The sequence below is a fragment of the Amia ocellicauda genome, chromosome 14 (genome assembly GCF_036373705.1).
Source record: "Amia ocellicauda isolate fAmiCal2 chromosome 14, fAmiCal2.hap1, whole genome shotgun sequence".
In the NCBI taxonomy this organism is placed as follows: Eukaryota; Metazoa; Chordata; class Actinopteri; order Amiiformes; family Amiidae; genus Amia; species Amia ocellicauda.
Genome location: NC_089863.1, coordinates 20,276,247 through 20,304,147, shown reverse-complemented (window position 1 = coordinate 20,304,147; position 27,901 = coordinate 20,276,247). Strand labels below are relative to the sequence as shown.

Below are 27,901 nucleotides of genomic sequence, written 5' to 3'. Positions count from 1 at the left end.
GAGTAGCCAGCGGCAAACATGTCACGCAAATACGTGGGGGTGTGAAAAAAAGAAAAGTCACTAAACTCAAACTAGCTAAAGCCGAGGAGGTTATAAATAGTACACCAAAACTAACTACATTCTTTAAAAGTCAGTATCAGAAGAATGAAAGTGAGGAAGAGCCACATGAGTCAGAGGAGCGAGCAGAGAGCGGCAAGTCAGTTAGTGCTGAGTGCACAGTCACAACAGCAGAGGAGAGAAAAATGAGAGCCAGCCATTGAACTGCAAACTTAAGGTGGGAGAAATTTACGAAACAGATAATGCTATTGCTAGTTCTGATACAGCATTGGGGTCCGATAACTGAGGAGGTGAGATCACACTGGGTGAGCAAGGGCCCCTTTATTTGCCAGAATAAAGATTTTTCCGCCTCAGGGAGAATTTACAAAACTCAACGCAGATGCCTCTCAAAAACTTTATTCACACAAACCCTCAAAAACGGGGAGTGCGTGCCACGAGAATGGCTCCTCCACCGGCAATGTGTATTGTTTCGTTTGTCGTCTATTTCAAGAGGGGACACGTTCATCAGCATTTATCGATTCGGGGTTCAGTGACTGGAAACATGCAAATGGTCGTGTAGAGGAGAATGAGGCTAGTAGCTCCCACCGAAATGCAATGCTAACATGGATTGCACATACTCAGATCAATGGTATAGATGCTGCGCTTAAAACACAGTGTCAAGAGGAACAGGCATACTGGAGTGAGGTACTCAGGTGGGTTGTTTCTGTGATCAAGTTTCTGGCAGAGCGCAATCTCCCCTTTAGAGGAGACAATGAACTCTTCGGTTACCCCAATAACGGTAATTATCTTGGCATTTTGGAATTACTTAGTCAGTTCGATCCTTTTCTCACTGAATACATGAGGAAGTATGGGAATAAGAGAAGGGGGACTCCCTCATATTTATCATCCACTATCTGCGAGGAATTTGTTGCTTTAATGGGACAGAGGGTACTAGCTGAAATAATTCCTCAGGTGCAAAAGGCAAAGTATTTTTCAATCATAGTTGATTCTACTCCCGATGTTTCACACATTGACCAGTTGACTTTTGTTATTCGCTACGTGTCACAGGAGGGCCAGATTTATGAACATTTCCTGAAATTTCTACCAATCCTTAGCCACATGGGTGAATCACTTTTTCAGTCAGTAACAAACGTTTTAGAGAGCATGAACACTGATATTCAGAACTGTAGAGGACAGTGATTTGACAATGCCAGTAACATGTCCAGAATGTATAAGGGATTGAGATTGTGCATACAAGAGGTGAATCCTCTAGCAGACTGGGTTCCCTGTGCTGCTCACTCTCTTAATTTAGTGGGAATGAGCAGCGTGGATTTCTGCACAAAGGCAAACCATTTTTTCTGTATTATTTAGTCACTCTTCAACTTCTGCTCTGTGTCACCCCGCCGCTGGAAATTGATCAAAGATGGACTTGACCCAAACGAAAACAAGCGTGTGGAGACACTTAAAGACCTGTCTGACACACGATGGTTAGCTCATGCACAGGCCACCAAAGCCCTTTTCCTGAATTATGCAAATATTCAGGAGTCCTTGAAAAAACCTTTTATGATACAACACAGAATTGTAGCACACGTGCTGATGCGCAATCCCTTTTCAATAAAATGACAAAGCTAGAAACGGCCTTTCTATGCATATTTTGCAATAGAGTACTTCAACACTTTCAGTCCACTAGCGTTGCCCTCCAAGCTGTAGATCTAGACCTGGTAACAGCAGTGAACTTAGTAAGCTCCCTCATTGATTTTGTTGAGGACCTGCGTATGCAGTTTGATACATTTGAGGAAAAAGCAAAGGACATGTCAGATAACGTGTCACAAGAGTTCAAGGGCGAAATAGAAGAGTCAACATATAAAAAGAAAACGTCAATCAGATGAGTCAGTGGACACATTTTGTCAGGAAGAGACAAATTTCGTGTTGAGGTGTTGTTTGCAATGATTGACAAATTGAACACTGAGTTAAAACACAAGCACAACGCATACAAAGAAACATGCGCCCACGTCAGCTTTTTGACAAATTGAATGTCTCTGTCTAACAATGAAGTAGGCACGGCTGCCCACAAATTACAAGTGAGGTATCACTATGATCTACAGGAGGACTTTGTTAATGAATTGATACAGTTCATTAATTTCTCAAAGGACACAAGTGACATCTCCAAGGAACTTGCTCCAAATGCTGCAGAAGAAACAGCTGCAATTTGTATTTCCAAATGTGGATATTGCACTGAGGATTTTCCTCACCTTACACAAACGTGGGGGTAAGTGGTCGTTTTCAAAGTTGGCACTGATTAAGCAACGGCTTAGGTCCACTACGGTGCAACAGAGACTCAATCATTTAAGTCTCATGTCGATTGAACATGTCCTGCTTTGCCAACTGGACTTTATTATGGAATTCTCAAGTTTGAAGGGAAGAATGCTTAAAATCTAGCAATGGTCAAATGTGTTTTTATACTTTGTAATGTTAAGGAGGCTTGAGAGTAGCGCCAAATACTTGCCTACTGTAGGCCACACGAATAATGTAGCGCGGATTACACTTTTTGTCTAATGTCACATCATGCTGCGCTGCCCGATAACGTGGTCCCATCGACTACAACTAGCGTTGATTTAATTGGAAATGATACGGTCGGTAATGAGAGCTAGTGGTAGTGCCGACTACCATACTATTTTGTATGCCATAGCTCCTGTGATGTGAGTGGTACTGCTGTACACTGCCTATTCCAATGACATGAGTGATGATTGTGTTGGTATTGGATGAGATTGTGCATGAGCGCAGAGCACGGGACTATCAGTCGATTGTACAGTATTATTGGGGGTGTCCAAGGGGGGGCCCTGAAATGTCAGTAGCCCTGGGCCTCCAAATGCCTTAGTACGGGCCTGGCCACAACTGAGGGGGTTCAGAGTGAAACATGTAACCACTACGCCACCTCAATTGAGGAGCGAGAGAAACTCGCAACCCCCTTTGAATTCTCTCCCCGGGCAGCTCGATCGGACCAAGACAACAGCAGGTGGTAAGTGGTTTTATTTAAATCAGGTTTGGTTTGACACGAACAAATGGCAAAAACAATCAGGGAAGATAAAGGCAATAAATACAATAGTAAAAACTAAATTCCGCCTTTAATAAGTGGGGCGCATAAACTAAAATACCCTAACGAACAAAGAAATAATGACCTAATAAAACACTATCAATATAAAACTAATATTCCCGTCATGTCAGCATTCACAGTAAGCAGCAACGATTCAGAGGCGTTTCTCCCAGAGATGCTCAAATATAGTGAGATACTCGCAACCAGGGATACTGTTAATTCACTTCTGTCTGGAGAGATATGGTCAGTTGTGTCCGTACAAAAACTGTCTGTGCAAAATGAGCAAATACGAATCTCTTCCTTTTTCTATATCAGATTGTAAGTCCTGGGACAGAAGCGGTTAAACAATTCAATTACAATTCCAGTCCTGGTTCCAGAAGGACTCTGACCGTCCTTTGTCACTTTCTGTGGTATTTGAAATAAAGTGCGCCAAGTGCCGTGTTTTAAATCGATTATGGTCTTAATCACTTCTCCATACACTGGGAAACAAGGTACGTATCCACGCAGGGCAGTTCCGTCTTTCCCCCACAGCCTCCAAACGTCACGTCTCTGGTTCACTAACACCCAAGTCGACTGTCACGTCTCTTCCTCCAATCCAGGTCTTCTGCGTCTCTTTACTTTATTGTCACATTCCCCCCTCCTCCTCGAGGGCATGCTTGTGGTTAAGGTGTTGCTGGCCTGTCTCTCCTCTCAAAGAAACAGCGCTCCCTGCTTTTATAGGCAGGACAATAGAGTCAGGGGTGCAGGTGACAGTAATTAAGGATGTGATGCGGGGAAGTCCAAGTGGGAATGCAACCAGGTGGCGTATGATTGACTAATAACTTAAATAAGTAATTCAAAACAAAGAAATGAACAAAGGAAACCAAAACAAGGTTATTAATCAGTGAAAATAAAGAAACCGTAAAACAGTGTACTCAATAATGAAGTAAAAAAAAGAGCCCAACAAATGATAATTAAATAAGTGATTAAGGCCAGTCACGCCCAGCTCAGTTGCAATTCATGGAAGAGGGATGGTCAGACAGGTGTGGGTCAGGTACTGTCAGGACATGGCAATCAAGTCAAGGCAAAGACGTGGTTGTGGTCACAAGCAAGGGTTGGGTGATCAGGCAAACAGAGTAATGAGGAAAGTCCAAAGTCGTGGTCAGGAGGTCAGGAGGTCAGGCAAGGAATCCAGGGAACAAGGCAACAGCAAGACACAGGGATGTAGTTGAGTACAGACAAAACTTCACGACTATAGATAGCGAGCGAGGGGTTTATATGGGGACTAGAGGGAAGCAAGGAACCAGGTTTGGGAGGTGCAGGGCGAATGGGGGCAGAGGGTGATTGAGCAAGTGCACATGGTGTTCAGGAATGCTGATTGATCGAAAGGGAGCTGGGAGAAGTGACTGGGAAGAAAGGGCAAAGGCGACATCTAGCGGGGATTAGTGGAGCTGCAGTTAGTCAGGGAATGAGTGCTGGGCAATAGCTGTGACAACCTGGAAAGGAGAAAATTTGTGTCGTTCAGTGCACAGTATCTAGTGTGGCCACAGGTTCGTGTCCATCTTTGATCAGGAAAAGAAAGAGCGATGAAGCGCTTAATGCCAAGAGAGGGAGTGGATCTGTGCCGCGCATAGGGCTTATTGAGTGGCTCACTACACCACTGCTCATTATGCTACAGTGATTGGTCAAAAGTATCCCGCTGATCTGAAGCATGTTAATTCCGTGTAGATGTATGTAATTCCTCTCTCCAATTATAATAACAGTAACAGGGTCTGTGGGAAATAGTGGAGTAAGAAGTACATTATTTAAAGTAAAAGTAGGCACAAATAATAAATACTTAAGGAGAGTACAAATACTCCAAGAATGTACTTAAGTACAGGAACAAAGTACTTTGTTACTGTACACCCCTGTACAGAACTAGTTGGAATGCTAGACCAAGGAAAAAAGGACAGAAGACTCAATCTTAAAGATGCGCTTTGACCTGCGTGTGCCTGGTTTCTGAAGGTGACCAATCAGGGACTTGGTATACCCTGCAACCCCCCGTGACACACCCTTGGAAATGAGTAGATCTAAATCAGGGGTTTTCAAACTGGAGTACCCCCTGCCCTGCTGGTTTTTGTTCCAACCTAGGTCTTAATTACTTAATTGAATTGCATATTGCTTTGTTAGGGCAATTAAGGATTCAATTAAGCAATTAAAACCTCAGTTGGAACAAAAACCAGCAGTGCAGGGGGTACTCCAGGACTGGTTTGAAAAACAGTGATCTAAATCGTCATTTATTTAGAAGTAGAGGCGCACTAACTGTCATAGACTTTAAGGCTGAGGCTCGGAAGTTGTTAGCAACCCACAGATTGCTTATCCCCAGGTGTGACTTTATCTCTCGCCTTTGAGTCACACAATGTGGATGTGACCTTCCTCAGAATGAAACCCTTCTTCTCTGTGTTCCCAGTCTCTCACCTGGAAACAGACGCGCAGATGTATTTGATCTCATTTACAATCTTCAACTGTCTTTGGCACTAAGTAACTTAAACACATCTGTAAATACATACGCTGATCGGAAAATAGAAATTTCTATTTTCCGATCAGCGTATGTATTTACAGATGTGTTTAAGTTACTTAGTTACTTAGAAAATCAGCAGGGGATCAAATACTTTTTTCCCTCACTGTATATATATATATATATATATATATATATATATATATGTATGTATATATATATATATATATATATATATATATATATATATATATATATGTATGTATATATATATATATATATATATATATATATATATATATATATATGTATATACACTCACCTAAAGGATTATTAGGAACACCTGTTCAATTTCTCATTAATGCAATTATCTAACCAACCAATCACATGGCAGTTGCTTCAATGCATTTAGGGGTGTGGTCCTGGTCAAGACAATCTCCTGAACTCCAAACTGAATGTCTGAATGGGAAAGAAAGGTGATTTAAGCAATTTTGAGCATGGCATGGTTGTTGGTGCCAGACGGGCCGGTCTGAGTATTTCACAATCTGCTCAGTTACTGGGATTTTCACGCACAACCATTTCTAGGGTTTACAAAGAATGGTGTGAAAAGGGAAAAACATCCAGTAAGCGGCAGTTCCATGGGGACGAAAATGCCTTGTTGATGCTAGAGGTCAGAGGAGAATGGGCCGACTGATTAAAGCTGATAGAAGAGCAACTTTGACTGAAATAACCACTCGTTACAACCGAGGTATGCAGCAAAGCATTTGTGAAGCCACAACACGTACAACCTTGAGGCGGATGGGCTACAACAGCAGAAGACCCCACCGGGTACCACTCATCTACACTACAAATAGGAAAAAGAGGCTACAATTTGCACAAGCTCACCAAAATTGGACAGTTGAAGACTGGAAAAATGTTGCCTGGTCTGATGAGTCTCGATTTCTGTTGAGACATTCAGATGGTAGAGTCAGAATTTGGCGTAAACAGAATGAGAACATGGATCCATCATGCCTTGTTACCACTGTGCAGGCTGGTGGTGGTGGTGTAATGGTGTGGGGGATGTTTTCTTGGCACACTTTAGGCCCCTTAGTGCCAATTGGGCATCGTTTAAATGCCACGGCCTACCTGAGCATTGTTTCTGACCATGCCCATCCCTTTATGACCACCATGTACCCATCCTCTGATGGCTACTTCCAGCAGGATAATGCACCATGTCACAAAGGTCGAATCATTTCAAATTGGTTTCTTGAACATGACAATGAGTTCACTGTACTAAACTGGCCCCCACAGTCACCAGATCTCAACCCAATAGAGCATCTTTGGGATGTGGTGGAACGGGAGCTTCATGCCCTGGATGTGCATCCCACAAATCTCCATCAACTGCAAGATGCAATCCTATCAATATGGGCCAACATTTCTAAAGAATGCTTTCAGCACCTTGTTGAATCAATGCTACGTAGAATTAAGGCAGTTCTGAAGGCGAAAGGGGGTCAAACACAGTATTAGTATGGTGTTCCTAATAATCCTTTAGGTGAGTGTATATATATACACTCAGAAACAATGCTCAGGTAGGCCGTGGCATTTAAACGATGCCCAATTGGCACTAAGGGGCCTAAAGTGTGCCAAGAAAACATCCCCCACACCATTACACCACCACCAGCAGCCTGCACAGTGGTAACAAGGCATGATGGATCCATGTTCTCATTCTGTTTACGCCAAATTTTGACTCTACCATCTGAATGTCTCAACAGAAATCGAGACTCATCAGACCAGGCAACATTTTTCCAGTCTTCAACTGTCCAATTTTGGTGAGCTTGTGCAAATTGTAGCCTCTTTTTCCTATTTGTAGTGGAGATGAGTGGTACCCGGTGGGGTCTTCTGCTGTTGTAGCCCATCCGCCTCAAGGTTGTACATGTTGTGGCTTCACAAATGCTTTGCTGCATACCTCGGTTGTAACGAGTGGTTATTTCTGTCAAAGTTGCTCTTCTATCAGCTTGAATCAGTCGGCCCATTCTCCTCTGACCTCTAGCATCAACAAGGCATTTTCGCCCACAGGACTGCCGCTTACTGGATGTTTTTCCCTTTTCACACCATTCTTTGTAAACCCTAGAAATGGTTGTGCGTGAAAATCCCAGTAACTGAGCAGATTGTGAAATACTCAGACCGGCCCGTCTGGCACCAACAACCATGCCACGCTCAAAATTGCTTAAATCACCTTTCTTTCCCATTCAGACATTCAGTTTGGAGTTCAGGAGATTGTCTTGACCAGGACCACACCCCTAAATGCATTGAAGCAACTGCCATGTGATTGGTTGGTTAGATAATTGCATTAATGAGAAATTGAACAGGTGTTCCTAATAATCCTTTAGGTGAGTGTATATATATATATATATATACCGGTGAATATAAAATCCCGCATTTCTTTCATCATCATCACTTAATTCTTTAATCTTAAATCTAAAATCTAAATCTAAATCTAAAATCTTTAAAAATATGCTGAAGGTTATTTTGGAAATTGGAAATTTGTTTACAAATTCGCTCACATCCAATCATCTGGGCAAACAACAAACAGAATTAAATACCCTATTGGAAACATGAGAAAACTGGATCATTTTCGTTTAATTGTGCAGAAAAGTCTAATGGAGTGATTATGATTATTATGATTATTATGATTATTTTTATTAAGACTTATAATATAGAAACTAATTCTGAGGACCATTTGAGGATTTCATCCTACTTACTATAAAATATTATTTTAATTAAAAATGGTAATGGTTTCTTGCAGATAAACTTCATATATTTAACCAGAATAAAATAAAAAATAAAAAAATACAATTCTGTTTAAAATATGTTTACATATATTCTTGGTTTTATACATCTCTAGGTGTACACCCCTTATCACCATCTCCTGAATACATTTGCTGCAATAAGCAAGATTTTGAGTTTGTTTTTATCATCGTCATGGAAGTAGAATTAAAAAAATAATGTAATGCAGTATTCCAGACATTTCAACAGATACATACATTTGAATATATTGTCTTCTGATTTGTGTTAATATATATATATATATATATATATATATATATATATATATATATATATATATATATTAATAAAACTTAATCACACTACAAAACATAGCAATATTAAGATAAACCAGCTTCACACATTTTAATGTGAACTGTAAGTATTTGAAACTGATTGGTACTTACATATTGCAAGAGGGAAATTGATGAAGATTAAGAGTGTACCCCACATTTCAATGATCATTTAAGCCGTACTCAATACTTGCATGGTATTTATTGAAGCTAATAGCTTACAACGATGAAGTTTGAAAGTTATACAAGAACTGTTGGTCAGGTTGAGTGGGGGGTTCATAAGCTAGCCAATTACAATGTGAAGCTCAAAGTATAACCTTATAAGTAAACGAATGAAAAAATGCAGGTGTAGGTAGTAGAGCTAAGAGACTGTGTATTAATAGCAACAGCTTATTGCTGGGGGTTAGACTAAGGCTGGGGTAAAATTGATGAATTCTCAAAATCCAAAATAAAGGATCTCGATTTCTTTTTTTGTAGTTATAGGTGGCAGTATAATCACTGACCATGCTACATTGCACCAATATCATCCTTTGGTTTCCCATGCCAATCTCTGGTTCATTCACTCTCCACCACCACTGATCAGTCCCCCACCCTCCAAGCTGGTGAGTGAGACTGCCAGTGTCTGAACCTGCAGGCCTGGGGCTGGTTGCTATCAGATGGCTTTACCCACCCAGAACACATTATATACTTTTACTATATGGTAGAAAAGTGTGATCCTCACTTTTTTTGTGTAAGTGAAATGCATGAGATATATTTTCAATATATTGAATTGGTTTTAAATATCTGAAATTTAGTTAGTGAGAATCTGTGACTCCTTCTCCTGCTTTTTCACTGAGGCTCAGAGATGGAGAGAAGTGAAAGGGGGCACACTGCTGTTCTGAGCTGCCTGGCATGTGTGTGTATGTATCTATGTTTCTGTGTGTGTGTGTGTGTGTGTGTGTGTGTGCGTGTGTTTGTGTGTGTGTAATGTGGGGGCGTATGTGTGAGTGTGTGATGCAGGCTTTTCAGTAGGTGAAGTGCTCAATGTTCTATGAAATGGCTGGTGTTTTATTTTTAAAAACATCTGTCAATGATTCCATTAGCGAGTGTCTGAGAGGCAGGGTGAAGGTGTGAACTGGGAAATGGATTTCCTTGTGAAAAAAAAGACATAGCAGCACAATGGAAAGTGAACCTCAAAGCAGCACTTAAGAAGTAAGATGAAAGCCACATTCTTGTATCTTTCACCCTTCAACAGCTCTTGGGGATCCACTGGCAGATGGATACACACAAACATAAATGAATGTACTGCTCACATGTCAATGCAGACACACAGTCACAGTCAGACAACCAGGTTAGCAGCACCACAGTCAGTCAGAGCTATATTGTCCAATACTGTGGGACAGTAGTGAATCTTCCTGGCAGTGGTCGTCCTGCCAATATCTCTATAAGAACAATTCATAAAATTGGAAGGCACAATGAACGCTAAAAGACAATGGACAAAAAAAAGAAATCACTGCTCACTGAGAAAAACAAGTTTGTCAGAAAGCAGCTGGATGATTCTCGAGTTCTGGAACAATGTTCGATTGATAGATGAGTCGAAAGTGGAACTTTTTGGACGACATGGCCAAACACCAAACCAAACACTGAATTTCACAGTAAGAACATCATACCAGCAGCCAAGCTTGGTGATAGTAGTGCCATGGTTTGGGGATGCTTTACTACATCAGGAGCTGGATATGCCTGGATATCATTGAAGGAACCATGAATTCTGCTCTGTATCAGAGAATTTTACAGGAGAATGTCAGACAATGATATAAAACACACAAGCAAGTCTACATCAGAATGGTTGAAGAACATGGCATTTTTAAGTTTTTGTAATGGCCTAGTGAGAGTCCAAACTTAAACCCCATTGAGATGTTGTGGGAGGACCTGAAATGAACAGTTCATACTTTAAAATCCACAACTGTCACTGTCAGTTGAAGCAGTTATGCGTGGAGAACTGGGCCCAAATTCCTCCACAGAGCTACGACAGACTAATCAATAACTACAGGAATCTTTTTTTGTTGCAGTTACTGGCACTAAAGGTGGCATAACCAGTTATTGAACCCAAGGGGGTGATTACTTTTTCAAACAGGGGTATTGGATGTTGCATAACTTTCTTTCAAATATAAATGCATTAAGTTTCAAAATTTTATATTATTATAATGTTTTCTTCACTCAGAATCCTTTATCTAACATGAGGTTTTAGTTAAAGATCTGATAATATTCTGATCACAGTTTTGAGCGTTCAAGCAAGCCTTGGAACACATCACACACACACACACACACACACACACACACACACACACACACACACAGAGACACACCTACACAGCACAGATTAGTACAGCAGTGTGCCCCTATCACTTCTCCCCATCTCTGAACTTCAGTGAGCTCCGTGTGCTGAAGTCACAGATTCTCACTGACAAGAACCTCACGGCACCTGCTAGCTCTCACGCAACACATGGAAGGAGCTGACTAGGATCCCATAAGAGCAACTGCATCAAGAGCATCCTGTATAAACCCTTATTCATCATTGTACAAGTTCAACTGCAAGAGAATTGCATGTACACATTAAACACCAAATGCAATGCGATTCTTCAAAACAATGTTCCTGGCTGTAGCTCCTATCATGCTGAGCTACAGTGTAACGGTATGTGCTTGTTTCTATCACCTCAACAGCGCCCTGTTCAATAGCTGGACTTGGGGCCATTATTATTTTAGCATCCTGTACCAGGGTGGCTATCCTTAATCAATGCAATGGTATTTCATCCACATAAGGAGGGGAGGTGGTGACGGTGTTTCTTTCAGGCGGGCGGGGGTGTGTGCTGCTGATGGTGTTACGTTTCAGAAAATGTACCTAAAAGTATATATTCTTCTGCATTATAGATTTTCAATTTGTGAACTATGAACATGGCCATTTGAAATAATTGGCTGCCACTTTCCTTTTAAGTGTCTTACAATTCCCAGAATGCATTGTGTAATTGTTTAAGTAAGACCAGAATAAGGAAAGAATGTTTTATGTAACCATTTTAATTGAGTGTCTATCATTAGTATGATGTATAATTATGTGCTGCTTGTGTTCTGGGACTCCTGGGTGGAACAAAAGTGGAAATGTGCAAAGAAAAGCCTCAAAGAGGAGATTTATTTGATTAGTTAATGTTTAGCTACGTCATTGTCGAAAAAGGCCAATGAAGTGGTGAATCCCATTGGGGAGGTCACTCCCTTTGGGGGGTCTGCCGGGGAAGCCGAGTTGCAGTAACAGCAATGGGCTCAGCTGGGCTGAATCTGAGTCCACCAAAAGTCCTGGAAAGCAACAATCTGCACTAGGCAACACTTTAAACTAAGTATACAATGTGTGGCTGTAAGTACTGAGTAGTCACTAGTGTAATTACAGTGTATTTATAGTGTAGTTACAGAAATTGTAAGTAATGTCTAACTACTGAAGTTGTTAAATTAGACATCTGTGTGTCTAAATCATAAATAATGACACAGTATTACACACTAGTTACACCTTAAAATTGCACTTTTAATTTCAACAGAATTCAACACTGGTCTGAATGACGAGATCTGAATTTCCTCGAGAATGAACAAAACTCCTCATCTTCAACCCAGTCCCACTGTAACCAGCGGCAATGTGGGTTTCCTGCTGTAAAACACAATCTCATCACAGAGACCCAGCCAGCCCCGCTCTCTGCACCTGCGCCTCTCGGTGGCTTTTCATATAAGGTCACACTGAGAGCTGCACACTGTAATTGGCTCCTAAAGAACCTGTCCTGTACCTTATCTATTCGAAAAAAGGCTTTTCACCCTTGACGCACACAGCTGATGTGAAGCTTACCCCCCCCCACCCCCCTGTCACTGTGAGGTATAGACAACACAAGACTATGATATGTCAGCATGGGATTATTGATTAAGCTTCACACATATCATCGAAATGGGTTTTCTATTGCTCATCTTCATCAATTTCCATCTCACAATAAGTAAGTAACATCTGTTTCAATTAATCACATTTGACTTGAAATTAGTGAACTAAATACTTTTATTTGCATGTGGAATTGGAGTTTTTAAAATGTTTTAGATAAAGCTGATGTTTAAAGAAATAAACAATATTTACCAAACTCTAACATCATTCAAATACATGTATTTATTTTCATATCAGAGACAATACAAGTGATTTGAAATCCCAGAGAATGTAATTAGGGACGTCATTGTACAGAAAGGAGAGAGAATAAAAAGAGTTCTGCATGACATTCATGTTACAAAAGTTTATAACAAATATTCTCAATTAAATAATACATTAATAAAAATAACAATAGATTAACATTATGAAAAAAAAATCCACAGAATGTAATTGACATTGTTTGTATAAAACTCTTGGCATTACACTGAATCTACAAATAGACTGAAATTGTTTGAGTATAGACTACTGCTTTTTGCGCTTTCATTGTTATTATTCTTTTTAAATACCCTGTGTTTTTGTCATGTGTCTGTCTGTGTGTTATCTTGGTTTTGTTGTGTATATGTGGAATGTTGCCCGTTTGCCCTTTATTGCCTTTAGTGACTAATACATTTGAATTGAATTGTATTGTTTTCCTCGAGTTTCCAGTGAGAGTTTGTCTGTTTTTTGTTTGATGCAGATGATTGCCTTTCCTTGTGCTCAAACTAATGGACACATAGCTGACACAGCAGTAAAAGGCTTCAAATTTCTCAGAAATGTGCTTGTTTTTATATTTGTTTCACAAATATATTTAAGACAAATAATGAGACAAGTTAATGAGTACTAGAAGGGAGGAAAAAATGATTATAGTAAAAAAAATATATATATATCTATATATCTATCTGTATATCCATATCTATCTATCTATCTATCTATCTATCTATCTATCTATCTATCTATCTATCTATCTATCTATCTATCTATCTATATACATATATCTATATATATATATACATGTTTTAGTCATTAAAATGTATTTTAAAATTGAATTTCCTATATTTATTCTCAAATATTGAATTCTCACTTGATGCACAGGATTGCAATTAATCAACTTTTGTTGTACTCTCTTCTTATTTACAATGGGAAACAGTTGTTCTCTTACCTGGGGAAGGCAGCTGTGTCTCAGACTGGCCGGCGGGGGCTGCTCCTCCTTCTCAACTGGGATTTTAATTTCTGCAATGTGTTTAAAAGTCTGCCTAATTACAATAAATGTATCAATTCATTTTGATCATGATGAAATTAAAATAGCTGTGTTGCTGGCAGGTGGTTGAGAGACAGAGCTCACTATGCTGTGTGTTTTGCTGTTTAGGTGGTCTCCAGGTGAGGCTGAATAGCAGCAGCCTCTGCGCTGGGAGAGTGCAGGTGCTGTTCGAGGGCCAGTGGGGTCATGTGTGCAGTCACTCCTGGGACCTGCGCGATGCAGAGGTGCTCTGTCAACAGCTGGGCTGTGGGGCGGCAGTGTCGGCACCCCATCTTCTCCGCTCCCAGAATGCCTCTGAGGACAGGGTGCTGAGCAGAGTGCACTGCCTGGGCAACGAGACGGAGCTGGGGCAGTGCAGGGCCGGGCCCCTGGGGGCCAAGGACTGCCAACACCAATGGGACGCATCTGTTATCTGTGCAGGTACACCAACCTCCCCTGACTGATTAATGTTTTGTTGTTGAACACACCAGTGGGGAGAGGAGTTAAAACTCAGACATGGTTTCCCCTGTATGTTTCATTATTGGGACGTGATATTAAAAAAACTACTGTTTGATGATATGAGAGTGTCTAGTAAGCATTTCAATAGTGTTGGTGTCTAAATCATCTTTACAATTTTGTAGATTCTCCGGATGCACAAAAAGCACTGGAAAGTGGAGGTAAGACTCATTTTAGATAAAAAAATAGATCATTAACATGACAGCTTTTAGGAAATAAATGTTATTATTTGATGTTATTACTCTCTACAGAGAGCAGAAAACTGAAGCTAGAAACAGCAGCTAGTGGATGTTGTGGCAGAGTGAATGTGTATTACAGAGGCCAGTGGGGAACGATATGCTGGAACCGCTTCGAACTCAAGGAAGCCCATGTGGTCTGTAGACAGGCGGGCTGCGGGGAGGCGCAGTCACTGTTAGCAATGAATATCCCCATCAATGACGTTCCCATCTGGCTGGATCGAGTGCGATGCTCTGGGAACGAGTCGTCTCTCTGGGAGTGTGCCTCCGATCCCTGGGGCCACCATGCCTGCGATCTCAACATGAACGTTCACATTGTGTGTAAAGGTAATTGCTCTTCCTGCTCTAGACACATCTGTTGTTATTTCAGAGTGGCTGCTGTATTAGATATAGAAGCTAACGTCAAAATCTGCAATCCTAAATTACCAGTTATTCATAGCTGTTATCGAGTATTTACTTCTTGACATCACAATCTGTAAACAGATAAGTTACAGATCCTCAGTATACAAGCAGTTCCCCACTCATACTGACATTTCAAAGACTGTGCTTGTCCAAGGATCGTTGTTTTGATGCTCAATACAAAAATACACAATTAAATCAGCTATATATATTTCATTTTTTGTTGTTTTTAGTCTCTTGACTCACTTTGCCACTATCCCAGTTCGAGCTATACTTGCTCTATTTTATCTATGATATCTGGAGTCCTGAAAGTAAAGCTGTACACAGAAAACTCATCAAAGAGAAAATCGTAAAAGAAAAAATATTTTCATCATGAGTGGCCACTCCAAAGCCACACATGAAATATACCCCTTTTAGTCTTATTTAATGTATTTATTTGGAAAGATGTAATCAGGACCATGAGTGCCTTGAGAACTGGGGAATGAGAATACCAGGGGTCTCTTGAGGTCTTTGACTAAATGTTTGGTATGTTGGTTGGCTGCCACCCACCTGATCAAAGATTTGATCTACACTGCTGTCACTGAGGATCCTCTTGGGTCTCACAAAGCACCACAAATCACCATTGGATTAGATCTGCATCTCTGTTGATACTTGATAAGTGAGTTCAAAATGTGAATTTCTCTTTCAGCTGCTTTAAATTTTGCGTTGCAAAACGGAAACACTCCTTGTGCCGGAAGAGTGCAGTTGAAGACCACAAGCATGACATTCACTTTTCATGATACTCACATTAATAATGAGGTTGCTAATGTTTTGTGTAAGGAAGTGGGCTGTGGATCTATTTCAGTGGTAAGAACAGATGCTTATTTTGGTAAGGTGGCTTTGCCTGTGTGGCAGCCCCCTGTTGACTGTAAAGGGAACGAGTCTTCCTTCTGGACATGTAACGCAGAACTTCTGCCTGCACAACAATGGATGCCTAGTGAATCTGATTTTGCTGGGATTGTGTGCTCGGGTAAGTACAGAGCACATCTCACTGCAACCTATAAGCTTTGTAAAAAGTTCTACAAGATAATACAGGCAATGTACACCGATCAGCCATAACATTATGACCACCTGCCTAATATAGTGTAGGTCCCCCTTTTGCCGTCAAAACTGCCCTGACCCGTCGAGGCATGGACTCCACTAGACCTCTGAAGGTGTGCTGTGGTATCTGGCACCAAGACGTTAGCAGCAGATCCTTTAAGTCCTGTAAGTTGTGAGGTGGGGCCTCCATGGATCGGACTTCTTTGTCCAGCTCATCCCACAGATGCTCGATTGGATTGAGATTTGGGGAATTTGGAGGCCAAGTCAACACCTTGAACTTGTGATTCATCAGACCAGGCCACTGATGCTCACATGCCCATAGTAGGCCCTTTCGGCAGTGGACAGGGGTCAGTATGGGCACCCTGACTGGTCTGCGGCTACGCAGCCCCATACGCAACGAACTGCGATGCACTGTGTGTTCTGACACCATTTTATCAGAACCAGCAGAACTTTTTCAGGAATTTGAGCTACAGTAGCTCGTCTGTTGGATCGGACCACACGGGCCAGCCTTCGCTCCCCACGTGCATCAGTGAGCCTTGGCCGCCCATGACCCTGTCGCTGGTTCACTGCTTTTCCTTCCTTGGACCACTTTTGATAGGCACTGACCACTGCAGACCGGGAACACCCAACAAGAGCTGCAGTTTTGGAGATGCTCTGACCCAGTCGTCTAGCCATCACAGTTTGGCCCTTGTCAAAGTCGCTCAGATCCTTACGCTGCCCATTTGTCCTGCTTCTAACACATCAACTTTGAGGACAAAATGTTCACTTGCTGCCTAATATATCCCACCGACTGAGTTATTCACTTCACCTGTCAGTGGTCATAATGTTATGGCTGATAGGTGTATGGCTTGTATATAAATGCATTTAAGCTTTTTTCAGGTTAAAAATTGTTAATACAAACATTTTCCCTATTTGATTACATGAATACATGAGTACAAATCTTAGAAATAACTGTGATATGTGAAGAAATGTCGCTGACAAATGTTAAGTACAACACAGGAGTACTACAGGTAAATTTTAACATAGAATTAAGAAGGAACTACACGTGACATTTCCAAAATGCCAAGCTCTCCTATCACCCTGACTGGCATTTCCATAGACATAAAAGCAATTACTACTATAATTCTAATAATCAACAGCAATTAACATAAAAAAATAACTTTCAGATGCCGCATGCCTGCTGCATTACTGTTACAAGTTGTTAAACTCAACGGTTAATATGTTAACCCTGACATCTGACACTATTTTTAGTCTTTTAATTTGTGCTTTTTCTTTACTTCAAGAAAAAGAGTTAAAGACATTATGTTCTTCAGAGATGTTTCAATATTGCATTGATAAATTCCATCTAAACTAGAGGTTCCCAACATGACCATAGGATCTGCAATTCTGGAAAATTCAGGAATTCAACTCAGTAAAAAGTGATCATTTTAAGTCAGTAGCTCCATTCAATTATTCCCTCTCTCCCAGACCACAGGGAGCCCCGGATCGCAGACGGTGAGGAGCCCTGCTCTGGGAGAGTGGAGCTGCAGTTTGGGGACCAGTGGGGGACAGTCTGTGACTCAGACTGGGACCTTCAGGACGCCAGTGTGGTGTGCAGACAGCTGCAGTGTGGGGAGGCTGTGGCCATACCTGGGGGGGCTCGCTATGGGGAAGGGAGGGGCCCCGTGTGGGACAAACGGCTCGACTGTCAGGGCAACGAGTCCACTGTGTTTGAGTGTCCCGTCTCCACTAAGAAAGGGACAAACTGCAGCCACAGAAACGATGCCAGTGTCATTTGTTCAGGTTGGTTGACCATTATTATGATTATGGTTGTGAACTGCTGAGAATACAGACCAAAGCATTTAATAAAATCACTCTTGTTTAAAGGTCTTTATAATTATAAGAAGTGTCATTTGTTCAGGTAGGCTAACTCACTGTTAAATAATGTTGATGTAATTGTGAGTGAGAACCTAAACATTTCTTGACAGGCATTAATGCTTAAAGGTAGAATATTGCCAGCTGTGTCTTTGTAAAAGCATACATAGTGGTTCTAAAAGAAATACGAAAGAAAATATAAATCATACATAGATTATACGTTTGATTATTTCAGTTTAATTTTGAAAGTAACTGCTCCTCTAGTGGTAAACTCCACCAACATGTCTGTGTGCTGTTCCAGGACCAGGGGGTCCCAGGCTGGTGGGGGGAGAGAGCCGGTGCTCAGGGCGAGTGGAGGTGCTTCGTGGAGCGCTCTGGGGTTCAGTCTGTGATCGCTACCTGGACCTGCAAACTGCTGATGTCATCTGCAGACACCTCCAGTGTGGGGGGGCTGCTTCTATCCCCAGAGGAGCCCCCTATGGTGCCGGGATCAGCCCGCTGTGGAAGGACAGGTTCCAGTGCAGCGGGAGCGAGGGGCGCCTGGGGGACTGCCCTCTGTCCTGGCACCAGGAGGACTGTGATCAGGGCCATGTGGCCAGCGTAGTCTGCTCAGGTACAGCACACTGCATTCAGCAAACACCAGGACAAAGATACAGACTCATGTCTCAGACAGCATTGTGTGTATCTTCTTGGGCAATAAAAGCAGTTGATATTTGCAAACTAGTTAATGATCGTTTTGTCATTGATAGTATTGGAAAGTGGGATAACAACATTACATTATTTACATTGGTATATACTTGTGTTATCATATTTAGGCAGCACAAAAACATGTATTTTGTTGAAAGTGCAGTAAGACGCTCACAGTGCCCCTATGTTTTCCAGATGCAGACTGGCTGGTGCGTCTGCGTGGCACAGACAGTCGCTGTGAGGGGAGGCTGGAGGTTTTCTGGAACGGCTCATGGGGAAGAGTCTTAGACTCCCAGTGGGATCTCCAGGACGCCAGCACTGTCTGCACAAACCTAAACTGCGGCCACGCGCTGCTGGCCTCTAACTCCACTGAGTACGGCCATGGAGACGGGCCTGTGGTGCTGACTGCAGTGGAGTGTACAGGACATGAACCTGCGCTACACAACTGCACCCTCACTCTGAGCTCTGGACCAGACAACACCAGTGGGGGGGTGGGGGTGCGCTGCTCAGGTAGGTGCTCAGTGACTGTGGGGTGGATGTGGTTGGATGTTGTGTTGCTCATTTTCTAATACTTCTCAACACTCACACTACAGTGCCTTGAGGATGCTCTACTGACCCTTTGGTTGCTGTTCACAGAACACTGGCGAGTGCGTCTGGCCGGCGGGGGCAGTCAGTGTGCAGGGAGAGTCGAGGTGTACCATGACGGCGCCTGGGGCTCGGTGTGTGATGACCTCTGGGACCTGGCTGATGCCAGCGTGGTGTGCAGACAGCTGGGCTGTGGCCAGGCGCTGAAAGCCACAGGCTCAGCTGAGTTTGGGGAGGGCTCTGGGCCCGTCTGGCTGGATGACGTCACTTGCGGTGGAAATGAGACAACACTGTGGGAATGCCCCAGGGCATCCTGGAAGAGGAGGAACTGCGGACACAAGGAGGATGCTGGGGCGGTCTGTTCTGGTAAGACTCACAATAACACATAGTATATTCAGTCATTTGATTTTAAGTTTTTCTTTGATAATCTTGGCGATGTACCAAAAGTTCTTCGAGTTGTCCATTAGAATCTGTGTTCCTCTCAAGTCCAGCACTGTTCATTGACAAGAGTCTCATGTTGCGCTGTGTCTTGACCCTGCAGAGCACAAGGAGCTGCGCCTGGTCAGTGCTGAGTACGACTGTGCTGGGAGACTGGAGGTCCTCTACAATGGCACCTGGGGCAGCGTGTGCTCCAATGGGATGGAGTCCTTCACTGTGGCCTTGGTGTGTCGGCAGCTGCAGTGTGGAGACAGCGGCTCTCTGCAGGACGGGGAGCAGTTTGAAACAGGCTCCGGTCCTAAATGGTTAGATATGGTGAAATGCCGAGGGCACGAGTCTGTCCTGTGGCAGTGCCCTGCTGCACCATGGGGGCGCAATGAGTGCCAGGACCCTGAAGAGGCAGAAATTCGGTGTGCAAGTGAGAAGAAGCCATGTATAATACAATTCATATGAAAACCTTTTTCTCTACAGTAACAACATACTTCTTTCTGTTCCTCAGATTTCACTAGAAAGCCTGCTGCAACAATTGCCCCGGAGGACACTGTCTGTACAGGTTAATATGGAATTAAATAATTCATGAGATTAGTACAAGATAAATTGATAGGCCTAAATATATATATCCTTATAATTATAATTACAATCACTGATTCATATATTGCTTCAAGTGTCTCAGGTGTCATTGGCAACAATCTGATTGTGTGTTATTTCAACAATTCAACGATTCACAGCATCCAGTTAGTCAGGTTTCATCATCTCACATTTCCCTGTGATCCCCAGAGCTACAAATGCTATATACCGTCTCTCTATCGTGTCCAGGGCCGCGGCTGAGGCTGGTGGGGCCGGACGGGCGGTGCTCGGGCATGGTGGAGGTGTGTCACAGGGGGGTCTGGGGGACGGTGTGCGATGACTCCTGGGATCTCCAGGACGCCCGTGTGGTGTGCAGAGAGCTCGGTTGTGGCTCTGCCCTCTCTGCGCCCCAGGGAGCTCAATGGGGCGAAGGTAGTGGGACGGTGTGGCTGGATGAGGTGAGCTGCAGGGGCACGGAGAGGGCTCTGCTGGAGTGCCGCTCCTCCCCCCCGGGTAGTCATGACTGCACACACAAGGAGGACGCAGCTGTGGTCTGCACAGGTACTGGATCAGAGGCCATTAATACAGTCCAGTAGCAGGTGTTTTGTTTGTGGAGGATAATTCTGTCATTTGTACTATAATCTGTTTTGCAGGACCTGATACCACTGTCACACCTGCCACTTCATCTGAATTCCAAGGTACAGTTCATGCTTTCATTGCAATCCAGTCAGTATTGTTTATATAAGGCTTGGTATTCATTTAGCACTGATGTCTCCTGTTCTAGATTCCTGTTGATGTGTCTTTGAACCTCTTTGAACATCGAACCGAAATTAGAATGTAAATTGAAATGTAAAATATCACTTTGACTGAAGTGTGTTGTTGTCAGGAGAACGGACAGGGTGGATTGTGGGGCTGATTCTCTCCTGTGTGATTCTGGGCCTGCCCTTGTGTGTGGTGTCAGCCGCTCTCTTCATTAAAACACACAAAGCCAGGAGACACAGAGGTAGGCCTGACCTCTGATGTATAACTAATACGCAATTTCTTACAGAAAAATTGGTTCTGAAGTTTGTGAATGTCTTGTTCCACAGGTCTGCCTAGGGAATATAAAGCAGTTTATGAGGAGATTGATCAGAGGTCCCACCTGCATCGATCACAAGCAAGGAAATTCTCAGGTTTTCACGGAGTTGTGATCTGTGTTCAGTCTGTACATTCACCTGCAAATGTATCTCATTGTGATGAAGTATTTTTCATGCATTCATGTGTTTGATGGTTGTCATCATGTGAGTTAAATAATATGAACGTCTGAAGAAAAGAAAATTAAACAATGACTGTTGACATTATTTGTCAATTAAACCGAGTAAAGTCAATGAGTTTCCTCTTCCAGGAGTGAATTTGTCCCACTCTGAGACACAGAACAGCAGAGCTCAGACAACTGCATCAGATGGACCACCAGCTGGCTCATCACACATAGGTGAAACAGACATTGGCTTAATGGGTCCATTTAGTCTGTTTTCATGTAGGAGTTCCAGTTTCTACCTCTGCATGAAACATTTTGAAAATATTAATTTATCTCACCTGTCAGCTTGGTTCCACTGATAAACTAATAAATGTCGAGTCACTCCTTAATCAGGAAAGTATTGATTGAATTGTGATTAGTATAGTTTAGTGTAGATTAGTAATAATTGTATGAGACTTGAGAAATTAGTGTAATGAACTGACGAAGCTGTGTTTGAGTGTGCTCTCACGGTTGCTGTGTCCGTAGCTGACCTTCCTGAAGATGGATATGACGATGTTGGTGGTGACTTCAGATGGACAGAGGACAGGGAGTCACAGCAGGATGCAGCTTATGATGATATTGAAGAGCAGGATGGTGAGGGTGGGGACAGCGGTATGTTACCTGGGGTTCTGCACAGCACACCTCCTATCGCACACTCTAACACAGATACGGACTGTCAATCAGAATTTTCCCTCATCTATATCCTATACCAATATGTCAATAGTGTTACTCAGAAATGAGAATAGGATGCTCCTGGCCTCAGTCTTTGTTTACCAAAGTACAAACTCCCATTTGAATGTGGAGGTGTGGGAGGCTGAGGCGAAAATTGTGTTTCCGGCTCCATGCAATCATTTTTTCAAAAATATCAACAGGGTAGGCTAGAAGTGTAAAGCAGTGGGGATCACACAGCGTGTCTGCAATCCATAAAGGTGCTGCAACACCTTTCCTCAGGACAGTCATCTAACCTCATGTGCATCATCATGGCGTCGTGCTTGGCTCCCATGTCGGCACAAATGGCTGCAAACACTGAGTTCTTACTCCATATCTCAAGTCGCAAGAGCTTCACGGTGTATAATGCAGTGGTTCCACAACACATGATGTGCGATTTCAAGCACCTTCGCTTTCAAAGCTCCTCTCACCCCTGTAATAGAAGGGTCTCCATCAGGGCAGATTGCAACACATGCTTCCAACTTCAGCTGGTTGTTGAAAGTCGTAGAGGATGTTGAACAATTCGAGTCCAGTCGAACATCCTTTTCTTGATTAGCATAATAAGAGTACTTCACAGACAGACATGACTGTGCCTCACATAAGCCATTAAGAGAGCCTCCTTTGCCATGTCAGTTGCTTCATCCAATTGAAATGTGAATTCAGAGGCTGTTCAGAAAAGTTGCTCATGGACTTATCTGAGATTTGAAGATATAATGGAAAATAAAATATATAATATATGAATTCATGCATGTATTACATTGTTGTATATTGTATCCTGCAATTACTTATTTATATGGTCTGGCATGTGCTCAGATTCATGGAGTAGACAACAATCTCAGAAAAGTCTGGCTGATCGTATAGAAAGCAGAGACTAACAATATCAATGATGTTTGCCTAATGTTTTCACTTTGCCATTTAAGCTTGTGTCGCCTATGAAGGAGACACAGTCTGTGTCTGTGTGTTTATTAACATCTGGCATGTTCTACAGGTGCGTCTCAGTATGATGATATTGGAAACTACCTTGAAAAGGAGGATACAGTGCCAGGTAAAGTGACTCATATTTTAGCATGATTGGTGTAATACTGATTTAAGAGCAGCACTCTTCATCACGTCAGCGCTTTAGAACTCTTCAATCCACTGCTCATTCTCTCCCTACAGGGAAAAGAAGATTGTCCAGTCCCTCACTGTCTCCTGTCCCGGAGGGTGAGATACAGTGGCAGAGGAACAGCCCTGAATCTGACAAATCTGACAAAGGGGATTAAATTTAAATCACAAATGAGATTTTTCTCAATCGTGATGGGTGTCCATTATTTTTTCACTGCTTAAATTCGGAATGTTTCTTGATGAATGTATATGTTTAATTATTTTACTTTGCCATAGTTTAAATATAGATGGAAAATATTCACTGTCCAGTCTGTACTGATTGATCAATGCCAGTGAATTGCAGAAGTTATTTTACTGTGTTCAGAGTTTAAACAAATTAATCACTTGCAAGACAGTCATTTAAAAAATGCATGTTCACAAAAATAAACTCGGGAAGTACTGGCAACCAACTTGTGTACCATCTATTTGCATGTTAAAATTAAAAAATATATATAAATAAATATATGTTGAAACAAATACACAAACAGAAATAGAAAATAGCAGTGGCCAAAACGTACAAAGTAAAAAAAAAAAAAAAAAATGGAAGCAAAAAAGGTTAATCCTATATTACAGGTGCAGGAAGGAAGAAATTTAGATGAAGAAGGAGAGATCCTGTCCACACATTTTACAGTCAAACAGTCAACAAAACTATACATCGGAAGACCTACAGCTGCAACTTCAAGCACTTCAAGCACTTCAAGCACTAACAGCTTTATTCAATCTAAAAGAAAAATGTTAACCTTGGACAGGAAATTAGCACAGATGGAGATATTATAGAAGGAATTAAAAAATGGAAAATTGAATAGAGTACATTTGGAAGGAACATCTGAAAGGAAATCTACCAATTTGCATCAAGAGAGAAGTATTTGATCAATGCAAACTACCAGTGCTCACTTATGACTATGAAACCTGGTCACTTCATGCAAAAATGGCACTGAAACTGCAGACAACAGAAAGCAACATGGAAAGATGGATGGAATAACAAGAAGAGATGCATACATAAATAAATAGATCCAGGAACAACAAAATAAAAAGTAACATTATTGAAGGAAAATGTTAAAATTGAAATGGCCTGGACACTTTGCAAGACAAAATATCAAGGATGGACAATGGAAGCTATCAAATGGTTCCCAATAGATGGAAAAAGGCCTAGAAGATGGCCACACAAAAGATGAGAAGATAAAATAATAGACTTTGCAGGTGTTACAAGGAAAAGGGAAGCTATGCATCAATGTGTTGTAGCATAAGGTACACTTATAAATTTCAATTTAAGAAGTGAATTTATAGTATCACCTTATCACGAATCCTGGGATCTTGTAGAACTCAATTTCTGTAATAATTGGACACAGACACCAATTCCAAAGATATAAATTGTCAAATTTATTCAAAACAAAGACTAAATGTAGCACTACACTAATTATACAAAAGGGAAAAACTAATTAAAATTCAACTCTAGATCAACAAATCAAAGGCAAATCACTTCCGTGACCAAATCAAAGACCATGGGATCGCATATGATAACACAAATCGTTAAACAAAAAAGGTTATAAACACATTGACTACAATACCGGTTAGTAAGACGAAGGTGAGTCTCTCGTTAGTATTGTTAGTCAGACATTAAATAACTACGCAGGTTAGTATTTATGTCAGGTAACTTCTCGTTATATATATATCAGTCTCATTTACGTTTAGGTGCCGAGAAAGATCCTATCATTACTTGTTACCACAATTTCCCTTAACTCATTATTATTCAATGATTAAGGATAGGCAGGGCCACCAATAATCTAATGTCTATTAACTTGTGTCAATTTCAGACTAAACAGTTAAACAGGAATGAGAAGATATTTCTCGGCGTTGACAGATTTTATTTCTAAAATTATCAACAAAACAGTTTAATGCAACACACATTTATATTTAAGAAAACTAAATGATATTACACATTCTAGAGTTATGAATCACAGATTAACATTTCTAATTGATTTCTCAAATGTCATGATTGATAAACTCCAAACTTAAACTTATCTGAACTTCGTCGCAAAGAGGCCTCTCTGGCTTCGGGCTCAGATAACAGCACACGGCACGAGGTCCGTGTGGTTGGAACAAAGGCAGTCCGGTTCGGCTTTGTCCAAGAACTTCCACTCAGTCGATGCACCTGGAAGTTGGGGTTTCGCGAATGTAGAGTCTTTTCCAAACAGATTTTCCACTGGTTTGAAGGCTCCAAGGTTGTGCACAAAATCTTCTTTGTAAGCAGGGGTTCCACCGTAGTTACTTGAAGACGAAGTCTTTGAGGAAAGCAGGGCCCTGTTTGTTCCAAGGGTCAAGTTTCTTAAGACTCAATAGCTATTTAAATGACTGAACACTTGTGTATACAGTCGACTTAGTCAATTGTCCAGCTGTAAAACTCCACTGATCAGGTGGGCACAGGCGGGCAGCGCAGTCTGTAAAGTTCTTTATTTAATAAAGTCCTTTAAAGAATTCTTCGTACGGCTCAATCTCCATCTCCCAGTTTAACTCTTCTGTTGCCGGCAAAGACTTAGTTGGTTTCTGGTTCTGGTTCTGGCAACAGAGCTACAGGTTGAGCTGTGGCAGCGAGTTTCTGGTTCAGGTGAGAGAGAGAGAGGGAGAGAGGCCGTGCGCTGTTCCTTATAGTCTGTCAGATCAATAGGTGATTGGTTCTTGAATTTTTGAGATTGGATTTCGGTTTCAGCCCCCAGTGTCCTATTGGAGGGGGGCTTGATTTATGACTGATGTCAATCCATGCCATCTTTTGGAAATGCCGGTTGGCCCGGGTTCGTAGCTCTATGTCAGGATTTCGGCTCTCGTCCACTTCAAAGAGTTTTTATAACCTACAGGCCCCTTTCTCCAGACATTTCACAGCAGGACTCTAAACCATTCGGCCCATTCTCGGTGCCATCCTCCCCAAAACTGTCACTCAGATGCAAACCAGTTCCAAGCTGATGAGCTAAGGAAATCTGATAACTTTGGGGGGGGGAGAGGTCTTCTTTAGATCAGTGCTTCAGCTCAGAGCCCAAATGCTCTTATCAAAATACACCCAACATAACGCTACAGTGTGCAAAACATTGTCGATATAGCCTGCTGCTTATCATAAATATATCTACAGCACTGGAAAAAATGAAGAGACCACTTAACATTGATTTCTGAATTTGGAGTGGTCTCTTAATTGTTTCCAGAGCTATTTATATATATATAAACACTGCTCAAAAAAATAAGGGAACATGTAATCATCACAGTATAACACCAAGCCAATAAAATTTCAGAGATATCAATCTGTCCAGTTAGGAAGCCTAAGCGATTGTGAATCAATGTCACCTGTTTTGGTGCAAATGAATGTGACAACAGGTGCACTAGAGAGGCAAAAGCAAGACAACCCCCCAAAAAAGGAATAGTTTTGCAGGTGGTGGCCACAGACAATTGCTCTCTCCTTATCCTTCCTGACTGATTCTTCTCGAGTTTTGCATTTTGCTAGTGTCCTTGTCACTACTGGTAGCATGAGGCAGTACCTGCAGCCCAGTCAGGTTGCACAGGTAGTCCAGCTCCTCCAGGATGGCACATCCATACGTGCCGTCACAAGAAGGTTTGCTGTGTCTCCCAGTACAGTCTCAAGTGCATGGAGGAGATACCAAGAGATGGGCCTTACATGAGGAGAGCTGGACAGGGCCTTAGAAGGGCATCAATCCAGCAGCAGGACCGGTATCTGCTCCTTTGTGCAAGGAGGAACAGGAGGAGCACTGCCAGAGCCCTAATAAATTACCTCCAGTGGGCTACTGGTGTGCATGTTTCTGACCAAACTGTCAGAAACAGACTCTATGAGGGTGGCATGAGGGCCTCACGTCCTCTAGTGGGACCTGTGCTCACAGCCCAGCACCATGCAGCTTGATTGGCATTCGACACAGAACATCAGTATTGGCAGGTCCGCCATTGGCGCCCCATTCTCTTCACAGATGAGAGCAGGTTCACACTGAGCACTTGTGACAGACGCAAAAGAGTCTGGAGACGCCGTGGTGAACGTTATGCTGCCTGCAACATCATCCAGCATGACCAGTTTGGCGGTGGGTCAGTGATGGTCTGGGGAGGCATATCCTTGGAGGGTCGAACAGACCTCCACATGCTAGCCAACGGTACCCTGACTGCTGTTAGGTACCGGGATGAAATCCTCAGCCCCATCGTCAAACCTTACGCTGGTGCAGTGGGCCCTGGGTTCCTCGTGGTGCAGGACAATGCCCGGCCTCATGTGGCCAGAGTGTGTTGGCAGTTCCTGGATGATGAAGGCATTGATGCCATTGACTGGCCCTCACGTTCCCCAGACCTGAATCTAATTGAGAACCTTTGGGACCGGCAAGTAGTGCCACAGACTGTCCAGGAGCTCACTGATGCCCTGATCCAGGTCTGGGAGGAGATCCCCCAGGACAGCATCCGCCGTCTCATCAGGAGTATGCCCAGACGATGTCGGGTGTGCATACAGGCATGTGGGGGCCATATACACTACTGA

General features: G+C 42.3%; 1 protein-coding gene across 1 annotated transcript; it reads left to right on the top strand.

The window, feature by feature from the left end:
- The first annotated feature begins 144 nt into the window (after positions 1–144).
- LOC136767326 (antigen WC1.1-like) lies at positions 145–27,901 on the top strand. The gene is made up of 13 exons (XM_066721095.1): positions 145–196; positions 14,032–14,343; positions 14,670–14,981; positions 17,601–17,915; positions 18,289–18,600; positions 18,870–19,184; positions 19,311–19,625; positions 19,801–20,115; positions 20,514–20,825; positions 22,027–22,152; positions 23,237–23,293; positions 27,354–27,593; positions 27,717–27,901. The coding sequence occupies exons 1-13, from the start codon at positions 145–147 to the stop codon at positions 27,899–27,901; spliced, it is 3,168 nt and encodes a 1,055-aa protein (XP_066577192.1).